Consider the following 18326-nt stretch of genomic DNA (forward strand, 5'->3'; position numbering starts at 1 on the left):
TATTACTGTAAAATATAACTATATTAAATGTAAATAAAATTATATACATATATAAGTAGTTGCACTTATCTGTTTCTCTAGAATACATTTTCCATTGTTAATGCTTTGATAGTTTCATACATGAATATAATGAATTTTTTTTTTTTTTTTTTTACCATTTTCAACCCCAGTTCTCTCTCCCAGCCCTTCCCACTGACACCCATCTTCCCAACAATTCCACTCTTGTTTTGGGGTACATTTCTGTAAACGTAATTGCTGCTATGTATATTTTCAGGAGGCTTTTTTTGGTAGGTAGGGGTGGTGGCTCAGCCCTGTAATCCCAGCACTGGGAAGGCTGAGGGAGGAGAATCTTGAGTCAGCTAGCCTGGGCTACATATCACATACACACACACACACACACACACACACACACACACACACACCCCTTTCTTTCTTGGTACTGTGTAGTCCTATAACTCCTTCTCATCTCTTTCCTTATGTCCTTCCTTCCTCAGAGCTCACCTTCAAGCTCTACCAGCGGGCAAAGCATGTGTACAGCGAGGCTGCACGTGTGCTACAATTTAAGCAGGTGTGTGAAGAAGCACCCCAGAATGCGATCCAGCTGTTGGGAGAGCTGATGAACCAGAGCCACAGAAGCTGCCGGGACATGTATGAGTGCAGCTGCCCTGAACTGGACCAGCTGGTGGACATCTGCCGGTGAGCTGAGAGGGCTCTGTGGGGACCAAGGGAATGCAGCTTCAACTAAAGAAAGCCCTCTTCTCATAATTTAGATGAACCCTTCCTATGTGAGGGACTCCAGTCCCCATGATGCAGAGCTCCAATGTTCTTCCTGCATGTCTGCGGGGTGGTTTGAGACCTGCTTTATGGGGCTCAGAAATCAGTTTGGGGCCAATTCCATTATTAGGTGACTAGAGCTCACAAGGAAGGCAGCTTCCCTCTGGGCATTTTATGTATTTCACAAACCCCTAATGGAGTTCTGTCCAGAAGAGAGAGTCAGAAAAGGGTCTTGAGGGTTCCACTGAGGGAGGGGGGCTGGAAGAAGCCCCATCTCCTGGGCTGCGATATTTATTTTGGGCAATAAGGGGAAATAAAGACCAAAGTTTATAAACTTGGCTGTGATGGAATTGTGAAGAGAGAATCTCTTTCTCAGAACCTCCAGGCCTCACTGCTGGGATTGTGCAAGAATGGGACATTAGCGTGCCCTCACCAGGGAGGTCCCACGCTGACCTTGGAGGACTGAAAGGGAAATTGGAGGGGAATCAGGTGACTTGCGTTAGCTCACTCTGATAAATTGACACAGTCCTGCACGCAACTAGCCATGGAAATGTAATTAGTCACTGGGCGCCTGTGGCTTGCCAGGCCCATGCCACACCCAGCCAGAGAGTTCAAACCAAGCAGCCCCAGTGGGTCACAGATAGCATTCGGAACCTGCCTGTCCCGTCCAGAAGCCTGCACACAGCATGGCGGAGGCACTTCCTGCTGACATCAGCCTTTGCTCACCAATTGCCAAAACCCTTTCCAGAGCTCATTTTATCTTAAATGCTCTTTTTTTTTTTAAAAGTATCCAGAGCCCAGTAAATGGGAGAGACAAATGATGTTCAGTCTTGGACATAAGAGGAAGTGGAATGATTTGTGTAGAAGTGAGGAATAAGTGTCTTGGCTTGGAAGTGGGCGGGAAGTTTGAATCATCCCAGAAACAGTGTGGAAGAGATCTGCCTGCCTCCTGGAGTTCTCCTAGATCTTCTCCTAGGATGGCCATCAGCAACTGGCTTACATTTCTGTGGGCAAAGGGATCAATGATAATTGAAAAATAATTGGATTGCTAGTGATAAATGTTGTGGACAGAAGCTGGAAGGGAGAGTGACTTCTGGGGCTGACGGGGTAGTCTGTACATGCAGTGGTTGGAGAAGGCTTCCGTAAGAAAGTGACACTTGAGCAGAGACCTGAAGGATCAACAAGCCCACGGGCTGCTGTGTATGAGGCGCAGCAGGGAAGGAAGCCGAGGGCAACAGGTGAAGTCAGAGAGGTCATGGACATGCCCACACTGCATGGACCCTGTGAGCTGTGGGAAGGATTCTCACTGCAGGGACCCTGTGAGCTGTGGGAAGGATTCTGGCTTCTGGAAAAGAAAGGGCCAACAGATGTAATTAGTGATTCAGTGCTAGATAGTCTTGAAGGAAGATTCTAGACCATTGCTGTGTGGGAGAAAGAAAGGAGTCAAGAGGACTTCTGTTTTTTTTTTTTTTTTTTCCAGTGAGAAAATGTTTTTGTTTTTTGTATTTTTCTAAAATTACTTTTTTTTTAGGGGGGGGGGCAGCTATTTTTTCACAGCTCTAGTCAGAATTGCCTCATAGTGCCGAGGGCATTAGAGCAAGAAGGACAAGAGAAGAAATGGGTCTAGAAAGTCATCAGACTGGGGAGTGAGTTGAGCAGCTAACTACCCCACAGATGGATAGTTGGTGGGAGAGTCTGGCTTGAATACCCGCTGCTCCCCCAGTGCATGGTCTGAGAGGGATTACACTCAGCCCTAGGCCATCTTAATGCTTTCTTCTCTTTCTCTGAAGCTCTCCAGTGAGAAGCTTTGTTGTCATGGTTTCCAGCATTTGAATTTGGAGCAAAGCCTGGTGGAGCAGGGTGGTGGCATGTGGTGGTAGGAGGTGGGTTGGGCAGTAGGAGACTGAGGCCAAGCTCTGCTTCTTCTCATCCGGGTGCTGACTTTGGATGGTCACCTGTCTTGTGATGTTCAGTGACCATCTCTGCTGGAACCCTCTGTGATCCTAGTGAGAGATTTTAAGAGTATGTCTTACATGAGTTTGGAAATATACCTTTTATTTAATTCTAAATTTTGTTTTGGAAAACTAAAAATATTTAGTGTGTGTGTGTGTGTGTGTGTCTTTCTGTCTGTCTGTCTTTCTGTGTGTCTGTGTGTGCTATATGAGTTCATTTGCCCACAGAGACCAGAAGAGGGTGTCAAGTCTCCTGGAGCTGGTGTTACAGGCAGTTGTGAACTGCCAGGCCAGTGCTGGGAACTGAATCTAGGTCCTCTGGAGAACAGCAAGCTCTCTTAATAGCTGGGCATCCCTCCGCCCATTAGAAAGCGCTTAGTGGTGGTTAAAGTGTTTCTGACTAGACTCTACATTTGCTGCATTAGTTTTCTTTTCTTTTCTTTTCTTTTCTTTTCTTTTCTTTTCTTTTCTTTTCTTTCTCTTCTCTTCTCTTCTCTTCTCTTCTCTTCTCTTTCTTTCTTTCTTTCATTCATTTATTTATTTATTTATTTATTTATTTATTTATTTATTTATTTATTTATTTTGGTTTTTCGAGACAGGGTTTCTCTGTGTAGTTTTGTGCCTTTCCTGGAACTCGCTCTGTAGATCAGGCTGGCCTTGAACTCACAGAGCTCCGCCTGCCTCTCCCGAGTGCTGGGATTAAAGGCGTGTGCCACCACCTCCCGGCTGCATTAGTTTTCTGAGTAAAATACTTAGCTAAACTATTTAGCTGCCAAGAGTAAGAAGCTTTGCCCACCTTTATATGCTGGGGCTCAGGTTTGAATTCAGGGCCTCCTAGGTGCCAGGCAAGTACTCTGCCAGATACTACCCCTGCCCTAGGGGTTGTTTTTGTTTATAAAGCCTATTGCTATCTACCAAGTTCCTTTTCCTTTTATTGATTCTTTTTGAGATGGTGTCAGGGCTGACTTTGAATTTCTGACTGTTCTCTCAGCCTTCCAGGTGCTGGGATTATGGTTGTGTGCCTCCAGGTCTGGGCTCAGATAAATTTTGGCTTATTCCATAACTATATCATTTGTTTCCCAGATTGAGAGGTTATCTTCTAGAATAATGAAAGCGTTGGCCTGAGTTGGGTCCATAGGCCCCTTATGTAATGACTATTTTCTTTGCTGTTATGTGACTGTAGGTCTCTCCCTGCAAACTTCCTAGTGGTTAGTGCCAGATCCTCATGCCAGGGCCCTGGGAGGTCAGTTTTAGGGGAGCAGGCACCACTGCCACTTTCCTTACCCAAAGTCATCCTGAGCCTCACACAGAAGCCAAGGCGCTGTCCTTTCTCTGATGTTTGGGAGGCGATAATGCAGGAAAGGGAGCTGAAGATTGCCAGAGATACCAGGAGTAAGGTAAAGAATGAAAAACCAAAAACCAAACCCAGGGAAGATGGGAAGCAGAAGAGCAGTGAGCAGGCAGCATGGAGGTTGGCAGAACAGTAGAGATTATCAAAGCCCTTGCCCCCGGGCACCCTGCCATCATCCCAGACAGAGATGCTGCAGGTGCTGGAGGGCCCTGGGAGTGCCTGGCACCGGCCATTCTGGCAGAGCGCCATTCTATTTAATAAACACACCAGCCCAAGACTTCCCTGTCACAGAGGAAAGGTAACACCGGAAGACTAGGCAGCCTGAGCTGTCAGTCCTCGGGAGACAAGATGAGGGAAGAAGGAAGTGGAAATGAGTTCCGGGAGTGTCGCCAGTGACCTTCATCCTTGGCTACCTTGTAGCACTTTAAAATTTTTTGAATGTTTGAGAAAACCTTTTGGAAATTATTTTCATGAAAAGATATGTAGTTGAGTGAGGGAGTGTCATATACGACCCCCCTGCCCCCGTGTGTGGAGGTTTGTGTGATCTGAGGTAGACTGCATTTCCAAGGTGGTCCTCAGTAGTCAGAGAGTAGGACCGCACCAAGAACAGGCTCATGACCCTAGTGGAACAGAGGGGCAAGATAGAGACAATATTAAAGCGTATTCTTTCTTTTCTTTTTCCTTTTTCCTACTCATCAAGAGAAAAGCCAGTGTAGAACACAAAAGAAGGACCAAGAGCTGAGTGTGAGTGCTTGTGAGGCTAAGGGATGAACCCCCATGAAAACTGCTGGGGGTTCAAGGCCAGTTGTGGCTACAGAAGAGCTCTTGTCCAGCCAGAGGCCGCAGGATGAGACCCTGTCAGAAAGGAAAACACCAGAAGGAAATTACACTTATGTAGTTAGGGTTTTTTTTTTTAAAATTAAATTAATGTTAGGATTTTAATTAGATGAGATGAAATAATAAGGAAGAAGGCAATCTTTGCCTAATTATAAAATGTCTATTTTAAATAAATGAACCGTAAATTTAAATTTTAAAGTAGGATTTCCTGAAGAACACAGAACAGTCTTGAAGCCAAGTCAGTTACATGTGGGATAGCTCATTTGTTAAAGTTCCTTCACTTTACTTAAAAAAAAAAAAAAAAAGGCTGATGCTTTATGTTTCTCTTTGGTCACTTGTTGAAATTAGAAGGGATTGCTCACTCTATTATTGCTGTTATTGCCCAAGCTATTGAGGAAGACAAATGGCGGGGTTGGGGGGATGAGAATGGATGTAGACATACCTTTGCTTGACTCGCCTCAGAAGTCTTTCTCTCAGCCCTGATCCCACAGCTGGGCTGCTCAGCACTGAGTCCCCCCTCACCAAGTCAAAGTTCTGTGTGGTCTTTCACTAAGTCACATGCTGACCTGCCAGCCCTGCCATGGAAGAGAGAGAGTCCCACTCTACCTGTCCCGGGGGACTCACATCTCTTTGGGCAAATGTCTTTCACTTCCCGAGTGTTGTGAGTTACTGGTCTCCAAGGCAGGCAACAGCCATCTTGGGCATTCAGCTGTGACAGCTTGCAAGATTATTTTAGTTGAGCTTGTTGACTGTTTACACCTCTATATGGAGGGGATGGGAGGGTCACAAACCTTCACCTGAGTATCCAGCTGCATCCAATCCTGCCCTAATTGTACTTGGCCTTGGGGAGGGGCTAGATTATAAAGGCCTGGGAAGAGTAGAGGAGGGTGGCTTTCTATATGGCAGGGGAAAGCCCTCACCCTTGCTGGGGAGAGGTTTCCTAGGCACAGCCTTTTGGGGAACACTCGAACACATACCTCCCTCTAAGCAATCCCTTACCTGTGCTAAATAAAGAAGCCCAATAAACTCATTCATTGCCTCTCACCAAGTGAACTTTGGAGAAATCATACCTGTTTGTTGTTGAGACCTTAGGAGGAGGGTGGATGCTGCTTAATTTCCCCCTGGGAAGGAATTTTGGGAACACTGATATACTATACACCCTGTTTGCTCAAACAAAAGCCCACACTCTGCAACACATCTGGAGACATGTTTTCTCATTCCTTCTTCCTTCAGCAGCATAGGAAGACTGTGGTTTCTTGACTCCAAAGCAGTTTGACAATGTTGTCTGTAATCTAACTATAAAAATGTGTAAAAATTATGCAAAAGGCTTATTTCCTGACATTCTTGCCAGTTCCCAAAGAGAAGAAACTGGAACTCTTCGCAGTGAAGGAGACACTGTACATTGCTTGTATTATCTAACATGATATCTGTGTTTTAAAACAGGAGTCCAGCTGAATGCATTACAACCTACCAAAATGCTAGATCTGTGCTTGTCCTGGGAAGAGATGGATATGAACTGTCTCTATATTCCAGCTCCCCAAGCAATTCACACCCATTTGTATAAGACATAAATATTTACTTATTTTGAAATGAATGGAAATGCAAGGCATAGTTTGCTGTTTTCTCTCTTTCTAGTTTGTAGCAGTTGGGTCTTTCTGTCCTCTGCCACCCATTGCCTTGTGCCTTACATCCCAGTCAAAGCTTTTTGATCAACCAGGTTTATTAAAATTAGGGCATTAGGGTAGACTGTAACAGGCTGGGCAGTCAGTTATGATTTTCTCCCAACCGTTTTTATACCATCCTCATCATCATCACAATGGCATGTGTGAAATTTTAGAGTTCTTTCTTACAATTCTCCTGTTTCTTCTCTGATATGTTATAGTGAAGGAAATATACTTTTAATTATCACTATTTTCTCAGAACTTCAAATGTAAGGTTTATCAAGCAGTCTTGACTCATCTATATTTCCTTCTTAATTTAACACTTTATTGGTCTCCCAACTTTAGACCTTCCTTGTAGTTTCAGAGACATATGCAAAGGGCACACTAAGGATCAGTGAGAAATACTGCAGTTAAGACTTTTCTACCCTGACTCCCTCCACTTCCACTGTGTGTGTGTGTGTGTGTGTGTGTGTGTGTGTGTGTGTGTGTGTGTGTAAACAAGGCAGGCTGCTGACTATTGATACAGCAACTTCTGGTTTGTGAACTCAAATGCTGTTGACTGTGGACAGAAGGCTATGTATTATGCATTTATTTATTTATTTATTTATTTATTTATTTGATGTATTTTGATCATATTATTTTCTTTCTCCCAACTCCTCACAGACCTCCCCAAATCCCTCCCCACTCAACTCCATGTTTTTTTCTGTCAAAAACAAGAAAGAAAGAAAAGAAAAGAAAAGATGAAAATATCGAGCTCTGATGATTTTTCAGCTTAGGTTGATGCAATCTAGCCCATTCTCTTCTGCAGCAGGCAGGGTGGCCACAGAGCAGTTTGAACATTCAGAAGCAAATTAATTTGCCTAGAGGTCTCCTCTTAGCCTCTTAGCTCAGTGTGAACTGGCAGATGGTTTGGGAAAATGAATCTCTTGCAGCTAGATCAGAAACAACACTGTTTTGAAATCTTTTTTTTTTTTTTCTGTTTTAATGTTTTGAGACAGACTCTCACTATGTATTCCTGTCCTGAAACAGGTTGGACTCAAACTTTCTGTAACCATCCATCCTCTGCCTCTCACGTGTGCGGCACCACTCTGTTCCAACTGTTCAAAACAGAAGTGTATGAAAATATGCCCAAAAGGCCTGTGGAAGGCAGTTAAAGACCTGGTGAATTGTACTCATAGAGCATCAGGTGGGCACACTGCCATCTAGACCAGGCTGTGGTTGCCTTTAAGGATCTTTCTGAGATGCTTCAAGGAGTCTCCCTTTTCTCCCAGCTTCTTCAGCAATGATAGTGTTTGATGCAGCCACTATGGCAAAGTTTCTCCTTTAAATAAAAAAAACTACAAACAAACCTTTTCTAGCTTCTAGATTCTCATGATTAAAGTGAATTTTCAGCCTGGATGATAGCAGTTTGGGCCTAAGTCAGCTAGGAGACTGCTATTTGAGGACTTTCAGAAGATTAGTAATCTTTTATGGTTGGTAAACACTTTCTTCACATTTAAGAAAAACATATTTGAATAAAACAGATGATGCAATCAGCAGAGAGCATCATTGAGGGAAAAGTGGGAGGCTGACGTGTAGTAACCCTGATTTCCTGGAGGAGGGGAGTGTTCTTGTTATTCTGTTGATGTTTTCCAGGAAGTAGAGGGGAAAGGGGGACAGAATTGGGCTAAATTATGAGGTTTTAAATCTATTACTAATTTGGAGTGAATTTCATTAGGAAAAATCAATTGGAAATATGTTGGGATGGTGACTACAGCAATTTCTGGCTACATGGTGGTTTATAGAGTTGTTCCCTCTTAGTGAGCATCTCATCTGTTGGCAGAGTTGGGTCCACTTGTTAGCCCAGTCCCAGAAAGTGCAGGGAAGACGGTATGCACCTCTAGGAACACCATCCACTTTGTGGAAAGGTTTGCATAATTTTCCGTTAGTCATCAGTCAAACCAACCAACCAACCAACCAACCAGCCAACCTAGAGTTTACTATCAGGTTCTGTGTTAATAAATCTATGCAGAATAAACCTAGGCTTCAGTTCTGGGGGAACAACCCCCAACACTATGGTGCTGGGTATTGAACCCAGATCTCATTTATGTTAGGCAAGCCCTCTAAAACCACTGAGCTGCATGCCCAGCCCCCAGCCCTACAGTCTGAACTCGGTATGTGAAATGAAGAAGTCTTATGAACACAACTGAGAGCTGGAGATGGCTGTCAGTCAAGGGCTTGCCGTGTGAGCATGAGGAGCTGGGCTGGGCTTCTCAGCACTCACATAAGAAAGCAGTTATAGGAACAGACCCCTGCAATCTTAGCATTGTGGAAGTTGAGGCAGAAGGGTCTCGGGGGCTTGCTGACCAGCCGGCCTTGCAGAATCAATGGACTTCAGGTTCAGTGAGAGACCCTGGCTTCGAAAATAAAGTGGAGAACAATGGAGGGAGGTATCAGATGTTGACCTCTGGCCTCCACAGGTGCTTATATACCTGTACATGTGCACACACAGGAACATGTACACATGCATACCTCCCTTATCTCAACAAAACAATGCAACTGAAACAGTTATGGAGAGTATTATGCTGTACATACTGATTTTGATTTACCCTCTTTTGAGGTGACTGATTCCTCATGACGCTCATGTCTACTGCCCACCTTCTTTTCATCTTCCTTCCTGATTAACTGGAGACTTGCTACACAAGTTTTCCAGCAGCTACTGTATGGCTATATGGGATCGAACCTACAGTGGTGGTTCCAGACCTGGACAGTCAGCACTGTTGATAGTTATTATTTACCCTTAACACCAAGGAGTAGCTTCAGATAGCCCTAAAAAGTTTCTCAGTCCTGAGAACTGAAAAAAAAATTGTAAATTATATTCAGTTTAGATTTCTCATGTGTGTGTGTGTGTGTGTGTGTGTGTGTGTGTGTGTGTTGTCTACACAAGTGTGTGAATGAACATTCATGCATGTGTATGTGTGTGTAGAGGCCAAAGGTTGACTTCATCCATAGCTCTCCACCTTACATGTTTTTAAAATTATATTTTGCCACCTTATTTTTTGAGAGAGGCTCTCCTGAACATAGACCTCATAATTCTGCTAGACTGGCTATCTGCTGAGCTTCAGGGACCTGCCTGCCTATAACTTTTCTAGCCAATTCTGAATTCTGGGTTTGCAGATCTGGGCTACAGTATCCACCTTTTATGTGTCTGCTTGAGTGGTAAACACTTTACCTTCTGAGCCATCTTCCCAGTTCCCAATATATATTTCTTTCTTTCTTTTTTTCTTTTTTTTTTTTTTTTTTTCTTTCTTTCTTTTTCTTTCTTTCTTTCTTTTTTTTTGTTTTTTTTTTTTTGTTTTTCGAGACAGGGTTTCTCTGTGTAGTTTTGTGCCTTTCCTGGAACTCGCTTTGGAGACCAGGCTGGCCTCAAACTCACAAAGATCCACCTGCTCTGACTCCCGAATGCTGGGATTAAAGGAGTGCGCCACCACCTCCCGGCAAGTTCCCAATATATATTTCTTAAAGCTTGAAATCCCTGAATCCCCCCATACTCTCCTCAGAGAACCTGAGAAGTGGATGTGTTCTGTAAAAATTGCTCTTGCTTTTGTTTATAGGTGGTAATGTGTTTTTGTTTTTCTTCTCATTGTTTTAGGAAGTTTGGGGCCAAAGGTTCACGACTCACTGGAGCAGGCTGGGGAGGCTGCACAGTGTCCCTGGTGCCTGCTGACATGCTGTCCAGCTTCCTCACGAATGTCTACGAAGCTTATTACCGCAGGAACAGTCGCAGCTCGGCTCGGGAGAAGCACAGCTTGTTCGCCACCAAACCTGGAGGCGGGGCTTTGGTTTTCCTTGAGGCCTAAACAATGTAAACCATCTCAGAGAAACTATCTCGGGCATTTGGAGCTGGCCAGACTTTCTGTACCACAGCAAATCAGTCCCCTTTCTGTTCTGTTCTGATGGACGGTTGCTATTATCAAGATGCATTTCCAAAAAATGGTGAAAGCTATGCTTTTTAATGACTACTTTTCTCTCGTGAGTATATTTTTCATGAATCAGAGCCAAGGATATGCCAAGAATAAATCTTTAAAGCATGACTAAAATTTATTTATTTGAGGATGTTTAAAGATGAATAGCAAAATGTACTTTTCATTGAACACTGCTACAATGAGACTACAGCAGCTGAACTCTATGTGTTGTTCGTGAATGGTGGTCACTGCTGGCTCCCCTTAGCTCTCTTCCACATGGTAGTAGAAGTCTTCTGACAGGATACTGGATGATGACGATGGTGTCTGTGGCGACTGTGGCGACTGTGGTGACTCTGAGGATGGTGATATTGATGATCCTTTATATTCCTCCTTGAGTTTAGCCTCAACACGCTGTGGACACAGTGGGCATGGTTAAGGATTTGCAAATATTCATAGACACACACAGTATACTTGAGTGGGAGATTCCTGTATCTCTGAAGATGGTGAAGATCACTTTGAGGGGAGGGCCAAAAGATAGATTTCAGAAGAAGATTTGAATTGACTTTCTTTCCACTCACACTACCATTTCTCAAATGCCTTTCCAATCCAAGAAGCATGCCCATTCTGGCAGCCCCACCCCTACCCCACACCCCTCTTCTGGATGCTTGGCAAGGCCTGCTTGTATCCTTGGTGTAGGGCAGATGTGTGGTATGCAGGTGTGGGTGAGGCAAATGCCTAGAGTGTGATCTGACATTGACAGGGGTGGAGTGAGGACTTAGGACACTTATCAAAAGAGGGCGGAAGTGTCTGGTCAAGTGGTGACATGCCGATGGCAGACTCCCAGAAGCCCTCTCCAAGTTACACTGCGGGATGCAGAGACCAAAGTGGGTTTTGCTGAGACATTCATGTGACGGACACAGCAGTTGTGTCGTGGTTGGAATCACCCAAATATTACCACAGTTTTTGTGTCATATGATTGTGTTGGCCCATTAACCAGCATTCAGTGACTGGGGTTCATCCTCTGCTTGTCTCTAAAAGACCTAGGCAGGCTGGGGTAGTTCTTAAAAAACAAGTCACCAGGAAACCCAGATTCACCCTAAAAACAGCTCCTGACACATTTTCTTCTAAATACCTGGGCAATTTGGATCAAATTTGTTGAAAGAATTTTGAATTTTCTTAAGCACAGGAATCTAAGAATCAAATTTGTTTATAATGCCGCATTTTTTCATGGCCTTTTCCCCCACAGATAATTTGTGGTTGGTTTAGAATTCTTTAAAAAACAAAACTTGAATCATGTGAGACTGCTGTTAGCCCATTTAATGATTTTCCCCATGGAATTCCTTCTGAGGATGATGAGGAAAATGTTCAGTAGTTCTAAATAATCAGTGTGCACACCTCCACAGGGACATACTCATTCTAATAGTTCAGTGTGCACACCTCCACAGGGACACACTCATTTTAATAGTTCAGTGTGCACACCTCCATGTGGACACACTCATTCTAACAGTTCAGTGTGCACACCTCCACAGGGACACACTCATTCTAACAGTTCAGTGTGCACACCTCCACAGGGACACACTCATTCTAATAGTTCAGTGTGCACACCTCCACAGGGACACACTCATTCTAACAGTTCAGTGTGCACACCTCCACAGGGACACACTCATTCTAACAGTTCAGTGTACACACCTCCACAGGCGCACAGTCATTCTAATAGTTCAGTGTGCACACCTCCACAGGGACACACTCATTCTAACAGTTCAGTGTGCACACCTCCACAGGCGCACAGTCATTCTAATAGTTCAGTGTGCACACCTCCACAGGGACACACTCATTCTAATAGTTCAGTGTGCACACCTCCATGTGGACACACTCATTCTAACAGTTCAGTGTGCACACCTGCACAGGGACACACTCATTCTGACAGTTCAGTGTGCACACCTCCACAGGGACACAGTCATTCTATCAGTTCAGTGTGCACACCTCCACAGGGACACACTCATTCTATCAGTTCAGTGTGCACACCTCCACAGGGGCACACTCATTCTAATAGTTCAGTGTGCACACCTCCATGTGGACACACTCATTCTATCAGTTCAGTGTGCACACCTCCACAGGGACACACTCATTCTAACAGGTCAGTGTGCACACCTCCACGTGGACACACTCATTCTCGGTGTTTTGTCTTTGAGGAGACACAGAGTCCATTGAACCTATTCTACTCTGGTTTGACTCTATGTCCGTTAAGAACTTCTTTGGACCTACCCTCAGCAACTGGTGTTCTAGAAGTTGAGAGGCATATCCAGCTCTTCCTTGAAGAACAGGGATGGGACCAAGGGCATAAGGCTCATAAAGAAATGGACTCTGAGTGTGACACTGAAGGATGGCTAGAGTTTGAAAGCTAGTGAGTAGGCAGTGCGGACCAGCAGAACACGAATATGGCCTACAGACCCTGGCTGTGTGGAAGGCTCTGTGAGAATGCAGGGGTTTGCTTTAAAATGCATTGAAGAATCATGTCAGCTGCCCTGGCCGGACCAGGCAGCAGCATTCAGAACAGGAAAGCAGGCCACATCAGGACTGCAAATGTATTTAGTTTGTCCCATTAACATTTGAAAATGTGGGCTCTAAATCTGGAGATTTTGTTCAAGAGTCTGTGTTACTGATGGAAAGCTGAGAGAAGATTGCTTCCACAGGTAACAGTGAAGGAGGCTGAGGTGCAGCTGTAGTGTCAGGGTGGGCTGGTTTCCACAGCTCCTTGCAGAGTCTGCCCTTACCTGCTCAAGTGCACTGCTGTTCTCATACATTCAGTAATAGGAAATACATCAAGAAAAATAGGAATAATGATCAATACTTTTTTTAAAAAAGCCAATGGTCCTGTGTGTCTAATAGAAACATTTCAGGAATCTTACTCATCCCGGTTTGGGTATTAGACCCACAGCTGATGGGATTGCTCTGGAGTCTGGACTGCAGCGGGGAAACCTCTCATGCTGGATCCCTCCATCCATAGCCTCAGATAGTCCAGTCTGCTTTCCTGTGTGCCAGCATCTACATGTTTTGCCCTTCAGAAAGCATGATCCTTCAGACCTTACAGGACTGCCCAGAAGGCTTGAAGGAGCAGAAAAGAAGGGCCCGGGAAAATGGACAGGAACTCTCCATCCCTCTCCTTTCTCCTCACATCTGAGCTCTGTTTGGAGTTTTGTCACCGTCTCCTTTGCACTGGGTGAGTTGAGGGCAGGAGGATTCTTTTCACACAAGCTAATGGCATCATATTAGCTTTGCTGAATTATTAATATCAACTAAAATACAATTTCAAGCACCAATAATTTCCTCTAGTTTTTGCCCAATTGCACTTTATGGGGTCTTTAGTTACAGACACCATCCCAGGAACTGTTTTAGAAGCAAGGCATGAGGACAGTGGCCATGAGGTTATCAGTGGACTTTAGAATGGGTTATCTGCACTCTGTAGTGGACCATCAGTGATAAGGATGTGTTGTTTCTGCCTCTGCAGCGTGGTGTGACTGTGCATTGCTTATGACACATAGTGAGATCTGGAGGCAAAAAGCTGTGGAGAGAACTCTCAATTATTTCCAGGAAGGAAACATACCATTTTATGTAGAAAATTCTCAAAGTCTACTTTGACTTCTTGGATGTTTTTGGAAGCCTTTGCTTGGAGCCTAATAGAATAAAGAAAAACACTTGAGCAAATGGACTCTTCATATGCATCTCCTAGCCAGTATTTGCAAAGACTGACTGTGCTGTGCTCTTGCTGGCCCTCTACGTGTATGAATGCTATCTCCTTACAACTCTAGCAAGCAGGGATAACTTTCATCATGTCTATCAATGAGGATATAATAGGCTCAGACAGGCAAAATGGCTGTCACTACCTCACACACAAGTCTAGGAAGCAGATGATTTTAATCCAAGCCTTTCCTTGATGCCTTAGTCCCTAGCGCCTTGTGACTCTCACCCCAGCGGAAGAGCGCCGCCTTCAGTTAGATACATCACTAACCATTACCCTAACTGCCTCCATTGTCCAGAACTTGTGGGGGTGTCGCACAATGGCACTGGGGAAGATAAGGAGATGGCCAAGGCACATTTGTGCAAGGGTGTGTGCTACGTCAAGCTCCTTGAGGACAAACCCCAGGGATCTTTAGTTAGCAACTATTCAAGTTGAGAAATACTACAGCTGATGCAGCAGGCAGCGGAGCCCCCAACTTCCCAGTGCCCTTTCTCTTGTGCACCCCTTGAGTTGTGTGTTACTTTTAGACACAGTTGTATTTCATTTTGTTAAAATCTACCCATCTGTGCCTCCTGGTCTTATTGGGATATAGGTAACATGGCCTAAAATTCACATTTTACAACATGTAATTCAAGAGTTTTTGTCTATTCATCAAGTTTTGTGACTATCCTCACTACTAACCCCTGCTTTCTGACTGTGTTTCCTCTTCATGGCCTCATTTGGCATGACTGTCGTGGAGGGTAATATGGTGAGCCTGTTCTTGGCACTGGTGCATGGGGTAGCTATCCACAAGAGCTTTTCCACCTCCCCTTTCTCCTGTGTGACACACGCTTCTTTGAATGCAGATTCGGATCCTCTCTGAGAACCCCCTCATGTTCTGAGCTTGAAGACACGGTTCCTGTGGGCTCTGGTTTGAGTCACTGGGAATCTGATGACCTACTTTAGGGGTTGCAAGAGGGAGTGGTAGCTGATGGGATTTTGTTTTGTTTTTTGGTAAGGGGTAAGATAAGATTTCTAAAGCTGTGGGTTGGACTTTGTCTGGTGACTGGGAATGCAGAACATTTACAGAGACTGGTCGAGCTCCAGTCTCTCAAGGGGGCTTAAAAAGGGCCGCATCATCTGAGCGGAGGGAGTCAGTCCACCTCGACTCGTTGTATTTCCCATTTTATACGCCAATTTATAAAACAAAGGAAATCAGCCAAATCATCCCCGCTCCATCAGGAAACATGCTTGCATGCCTAGCGGGGTCAGAAGTGCCACAAGGCTGCAGTCCCAGAGAGGCCAGCAGAAGGGCTGTTTTCTAGCTTATGTCTTTCCCAGGCAGGGCACAGTTACAGGCTAAGTCCTATGGCTGAAGTGAAACTAGATAATCACAATGTTTAGCAATGAATTCAGTTGGCAGAAGGTGATTTTTTTTTTTTTTTAAATGAAGGGAGTTAGTGGGTTGTTCTAGATCCGTGCCTCTCAACCCCTGGGTCGCAACCCCAAGGTTGCCAAAGACCATTGGAAAACAGAGATGTTTGCATTATGATTCATAACAGTAGCTAAATTACAGTTATGAAGTAGCAATGAAAATAATTTTATGGTTGGGGTCCCCGCAACATGAGGAACTGTATTAAAGGGTTGTGGCATTAGGAAGGTGGAGAAGCACTCTGTGGGTGGACTGTTAAGTGGGATATCACTCTTTGTAGATATTGAAGTCTATTCATACAGCAAACCCGCTGTGGTTTCCTGTGAATTTGTCAATGGAAAGCGACTTAAGCACTACAAAGTCCAGGGCTACACAAACCGGTCAAGCTCCTTGTCAACTGTCTCCTGCTGCTCTCTCAGCGTCTTGATGTCTTCTCGGATTCTTTGCTTTGTTCTGTAGAATAGAAACAAAACTCATCAACATTTCGAGTTCACATTTAAAAACAAAGCAGCCGAGCCTACTACGTGGGGCGGGATACAGCAAGAAGCCAGGGACCGCCTGGTGTGCCAAGCCCTCCCCACACTCCCTTTGGAAACACACCAGCCGTGTGACCTGAGACAACGCCTCACTGCTCCCATCAGGGCTTACTAACACCTTTCCCCACTATGTGGGCATGCTTGTGGGGGAGGGGAGTGGGGGGGGATGGGGACACCTAGGGAGAGGAGCACAGACTGTGTCTTCCATGCTGGCTAGAACCGAAATGGCTGCTCCTTCATCTCCCTGTTCCATGAGCAGCACTGAATTCCCAAGGCCGGGTCTGGTCCTTCCTTCCCTCAAAGGCAACAGTCTGTAGACAGTTACCTTGACATCATAAAGCAGATCATGCCAGATTTGCCTTGTAAAAATTCGCGGGCATTCTTGCATAGCCCATTCCTAACTCTGCAGCACATAAAAGTGTCACGACTGTCCAGGAGTGATCGCTTATCAAGCACAAGGAGAAAACGTTCTCGGAGAAAACATTTTCCGAGAGTCCGCCCTGTCTCAGTCTCTTCCACGCCACCCGGCTGCCACCCCAGTTCCAGATGTTGCTTCCACAGCACACACCCGTCCTGCTTTCCAAGTTCATCTTCGTAAAGTGGCAATGCTCCAGTCTCTATTGCTTGGTGATCTGGTCTTCCTACACTGGGGTGTACCCCACAGGAAGGCTTCTTACCCACTCTAGTCCCTGATAGTTGTCAGGCTCCATGATTACAACACAGACACTTGACCTGAGAAAAGAATCTGGGGCTCTAGAAGATGTTCAACAAGAACCCTCCTCACCAGCAGAGATCAAGTTCAGGCAATTTCTACTACCACCTCTGGTTGCTAAAACATCTTATCTTAAAGCCACAGTGCTGCTCCGACTTACCTCCTAAAATCCCTTTTGTTCTTTGCAAATCTCCTCTTGGCCTCCTTGATGATGTCACTGTATGTTGGAGCAGGGGGTGTGCTGGGCTGACAGTCAAGGAATGATTTCCAGTGAGGACTGTTTAGGAAAGGTAAATGGGACCCTTCTCAGGGAGCCTCTGGCCTGGGTTCCGTTCTCGAGACATCAAGCATAAATGTGAATGCCATGTCTGCCGTTATAAAGAGCTGAGCGTAAAGACCACTTTTCAGCTTGCTTTGAGCTTCTTTCCCTAGGCATTCTAATTTAGCAGTTTTATAAACCCTGTAGTGTGTGTGTGTGTGTGTGTGTGTGTGTGTGTGTGTGTGTGTGTGTGTGTTTAAAAACAGAAATTTGTTAAATTTTTAGTAAGCATTAAATTCTACTCCAATTTTGTAATCTTGTTTAAGTATTTCCTTTGGAATCTACTGAGAACTTCAAAGTCTCTTCTGAGACTGTACCAACCAATGTAGATGCTCAGTTAACCTAATCCCAGCACGTGGGAGGCTAAGATCACAAGTTCCAGGCCAGCCTGGGTGACATAGCAAGACCTTGCCTCAAAACCACAAAATATTAATGTACAATGAAAACATTAACATAACCAAAAGAGAAAATTCCCTCATATTCCTGCATTCCCCGAACTGAAACCATTTCCCCTTTCCTGTGTCTGCATTTGTACAGCTATATTATTTTAGCACAGTAGTTGGCATCTTGCAACTACACATCACAATTCTCCCACACATACATGTCTGTGGTAACTGCTGTAGACAGACAAAATTTGTTGTGTCTTGTTGTCTAGATGCTGTCAGACTGGTCTTGAACTTGTAGGCTCAGGTGATCCTCCCACCTCACTCCCCAAGTGTGGCACTTCAGGATGCACCACTGTGCTCTGCTGAAGGGACTATTTTAATGTTTGCAAAACCTTTCACTGAGGACCTGTGCCTGAATGTTCTGAAGTCCAGATGTTGTATCGTGGTATCTGTAAAGGAGCTCTTTATGTTGTCCTGCCCAAGAACCCAGCAATGGAGGCGTGCATGCTTACTGTTTTAGGTTAGTTGGGAGCTGGGGCAGGCACATGGTAGGAAAAGGATAGTTGTCTCACTTTCTACCTGAATAAGGACTCTGAAATCCCAGATCCACCAAACCTTCCTGCAGCCACATAGTCATCAACCAACCCCAGAACAGAGGACCTACAATCATCAGGTTGATTCCACTGCCTGGGGCATTCTTTGCC

General features: G+C 44.8%; 2 protein-coding genes across 5 annotated transcripts in view; one reads left to right on the forward strand and one right to left on the reverse strand.

Moving 5' to 3' along the window:
- The window catches only part of Galk2 (galactokinase 2), a 112880-nt gene extending 102232 nt beyond the window's left edge, over positions 1-10648 (forward strand). For all 4 annotated transcript variants that reach the window (XM_028892704.2, XM_028892703.2, XM_028892705.2 and 1 more), the window contains exons 9-10: positions 495-696; positions 10207-10648. In XM_028892704.2, coding sequence (XP_028748537.1) covers positions 495-696; positions 10207-10414 — 410 coding nt within the window. In that variant the 3' untranslated portion in view covers positions 10415-10648. The remainder of the gene's footprint in view (positions 1-494; positions 697-10206) is intronic.
- Fam227b (family with sequence similarity 227 member B) overlaps positions 10631-18326 on the reverse strand; it is a 170070-nt gene continuing 162374 nt past the window's right edge. Inside the window, exons 14-17 of the mRNA XM_037205193.1 lie at positions 17078-17155; positions 16048-16122; positions 14124-14193; positions 10631-10930 (exon numbers count right to left, since the gene is read on the reverse strand). Of these exons, the coding sequence (XP_037061088.1) occupies positions 10781-10930; positions 14124-14193; positions 16048-16122; positions 17078-17155 (373 nt within the window). The 3' untranslated portion in view covers positions 10631-10780. The remainder of the gene's footprint in view (positions 10931-14123; positions 14194-16047; positions 16123-17077; positions 17156-18326) is intronic.

The sequence above is a fragment of the Peromyscus leucopus genome, chromosome 4 (genome assembly GCF_004664715.2).
Source record: "Peromyscus leucopus breed LL Stock chromosome 4, UCI_PerLeu_2.1, whole genome shotgun sequence".
NCBI classification, from domain to species: domain Eukaryota; kingdom Metazoa; phylum Chordata; class Mammalia; order Rodentia; family Cricetidae; genus Peromyscus; species Peromyscus leucopus.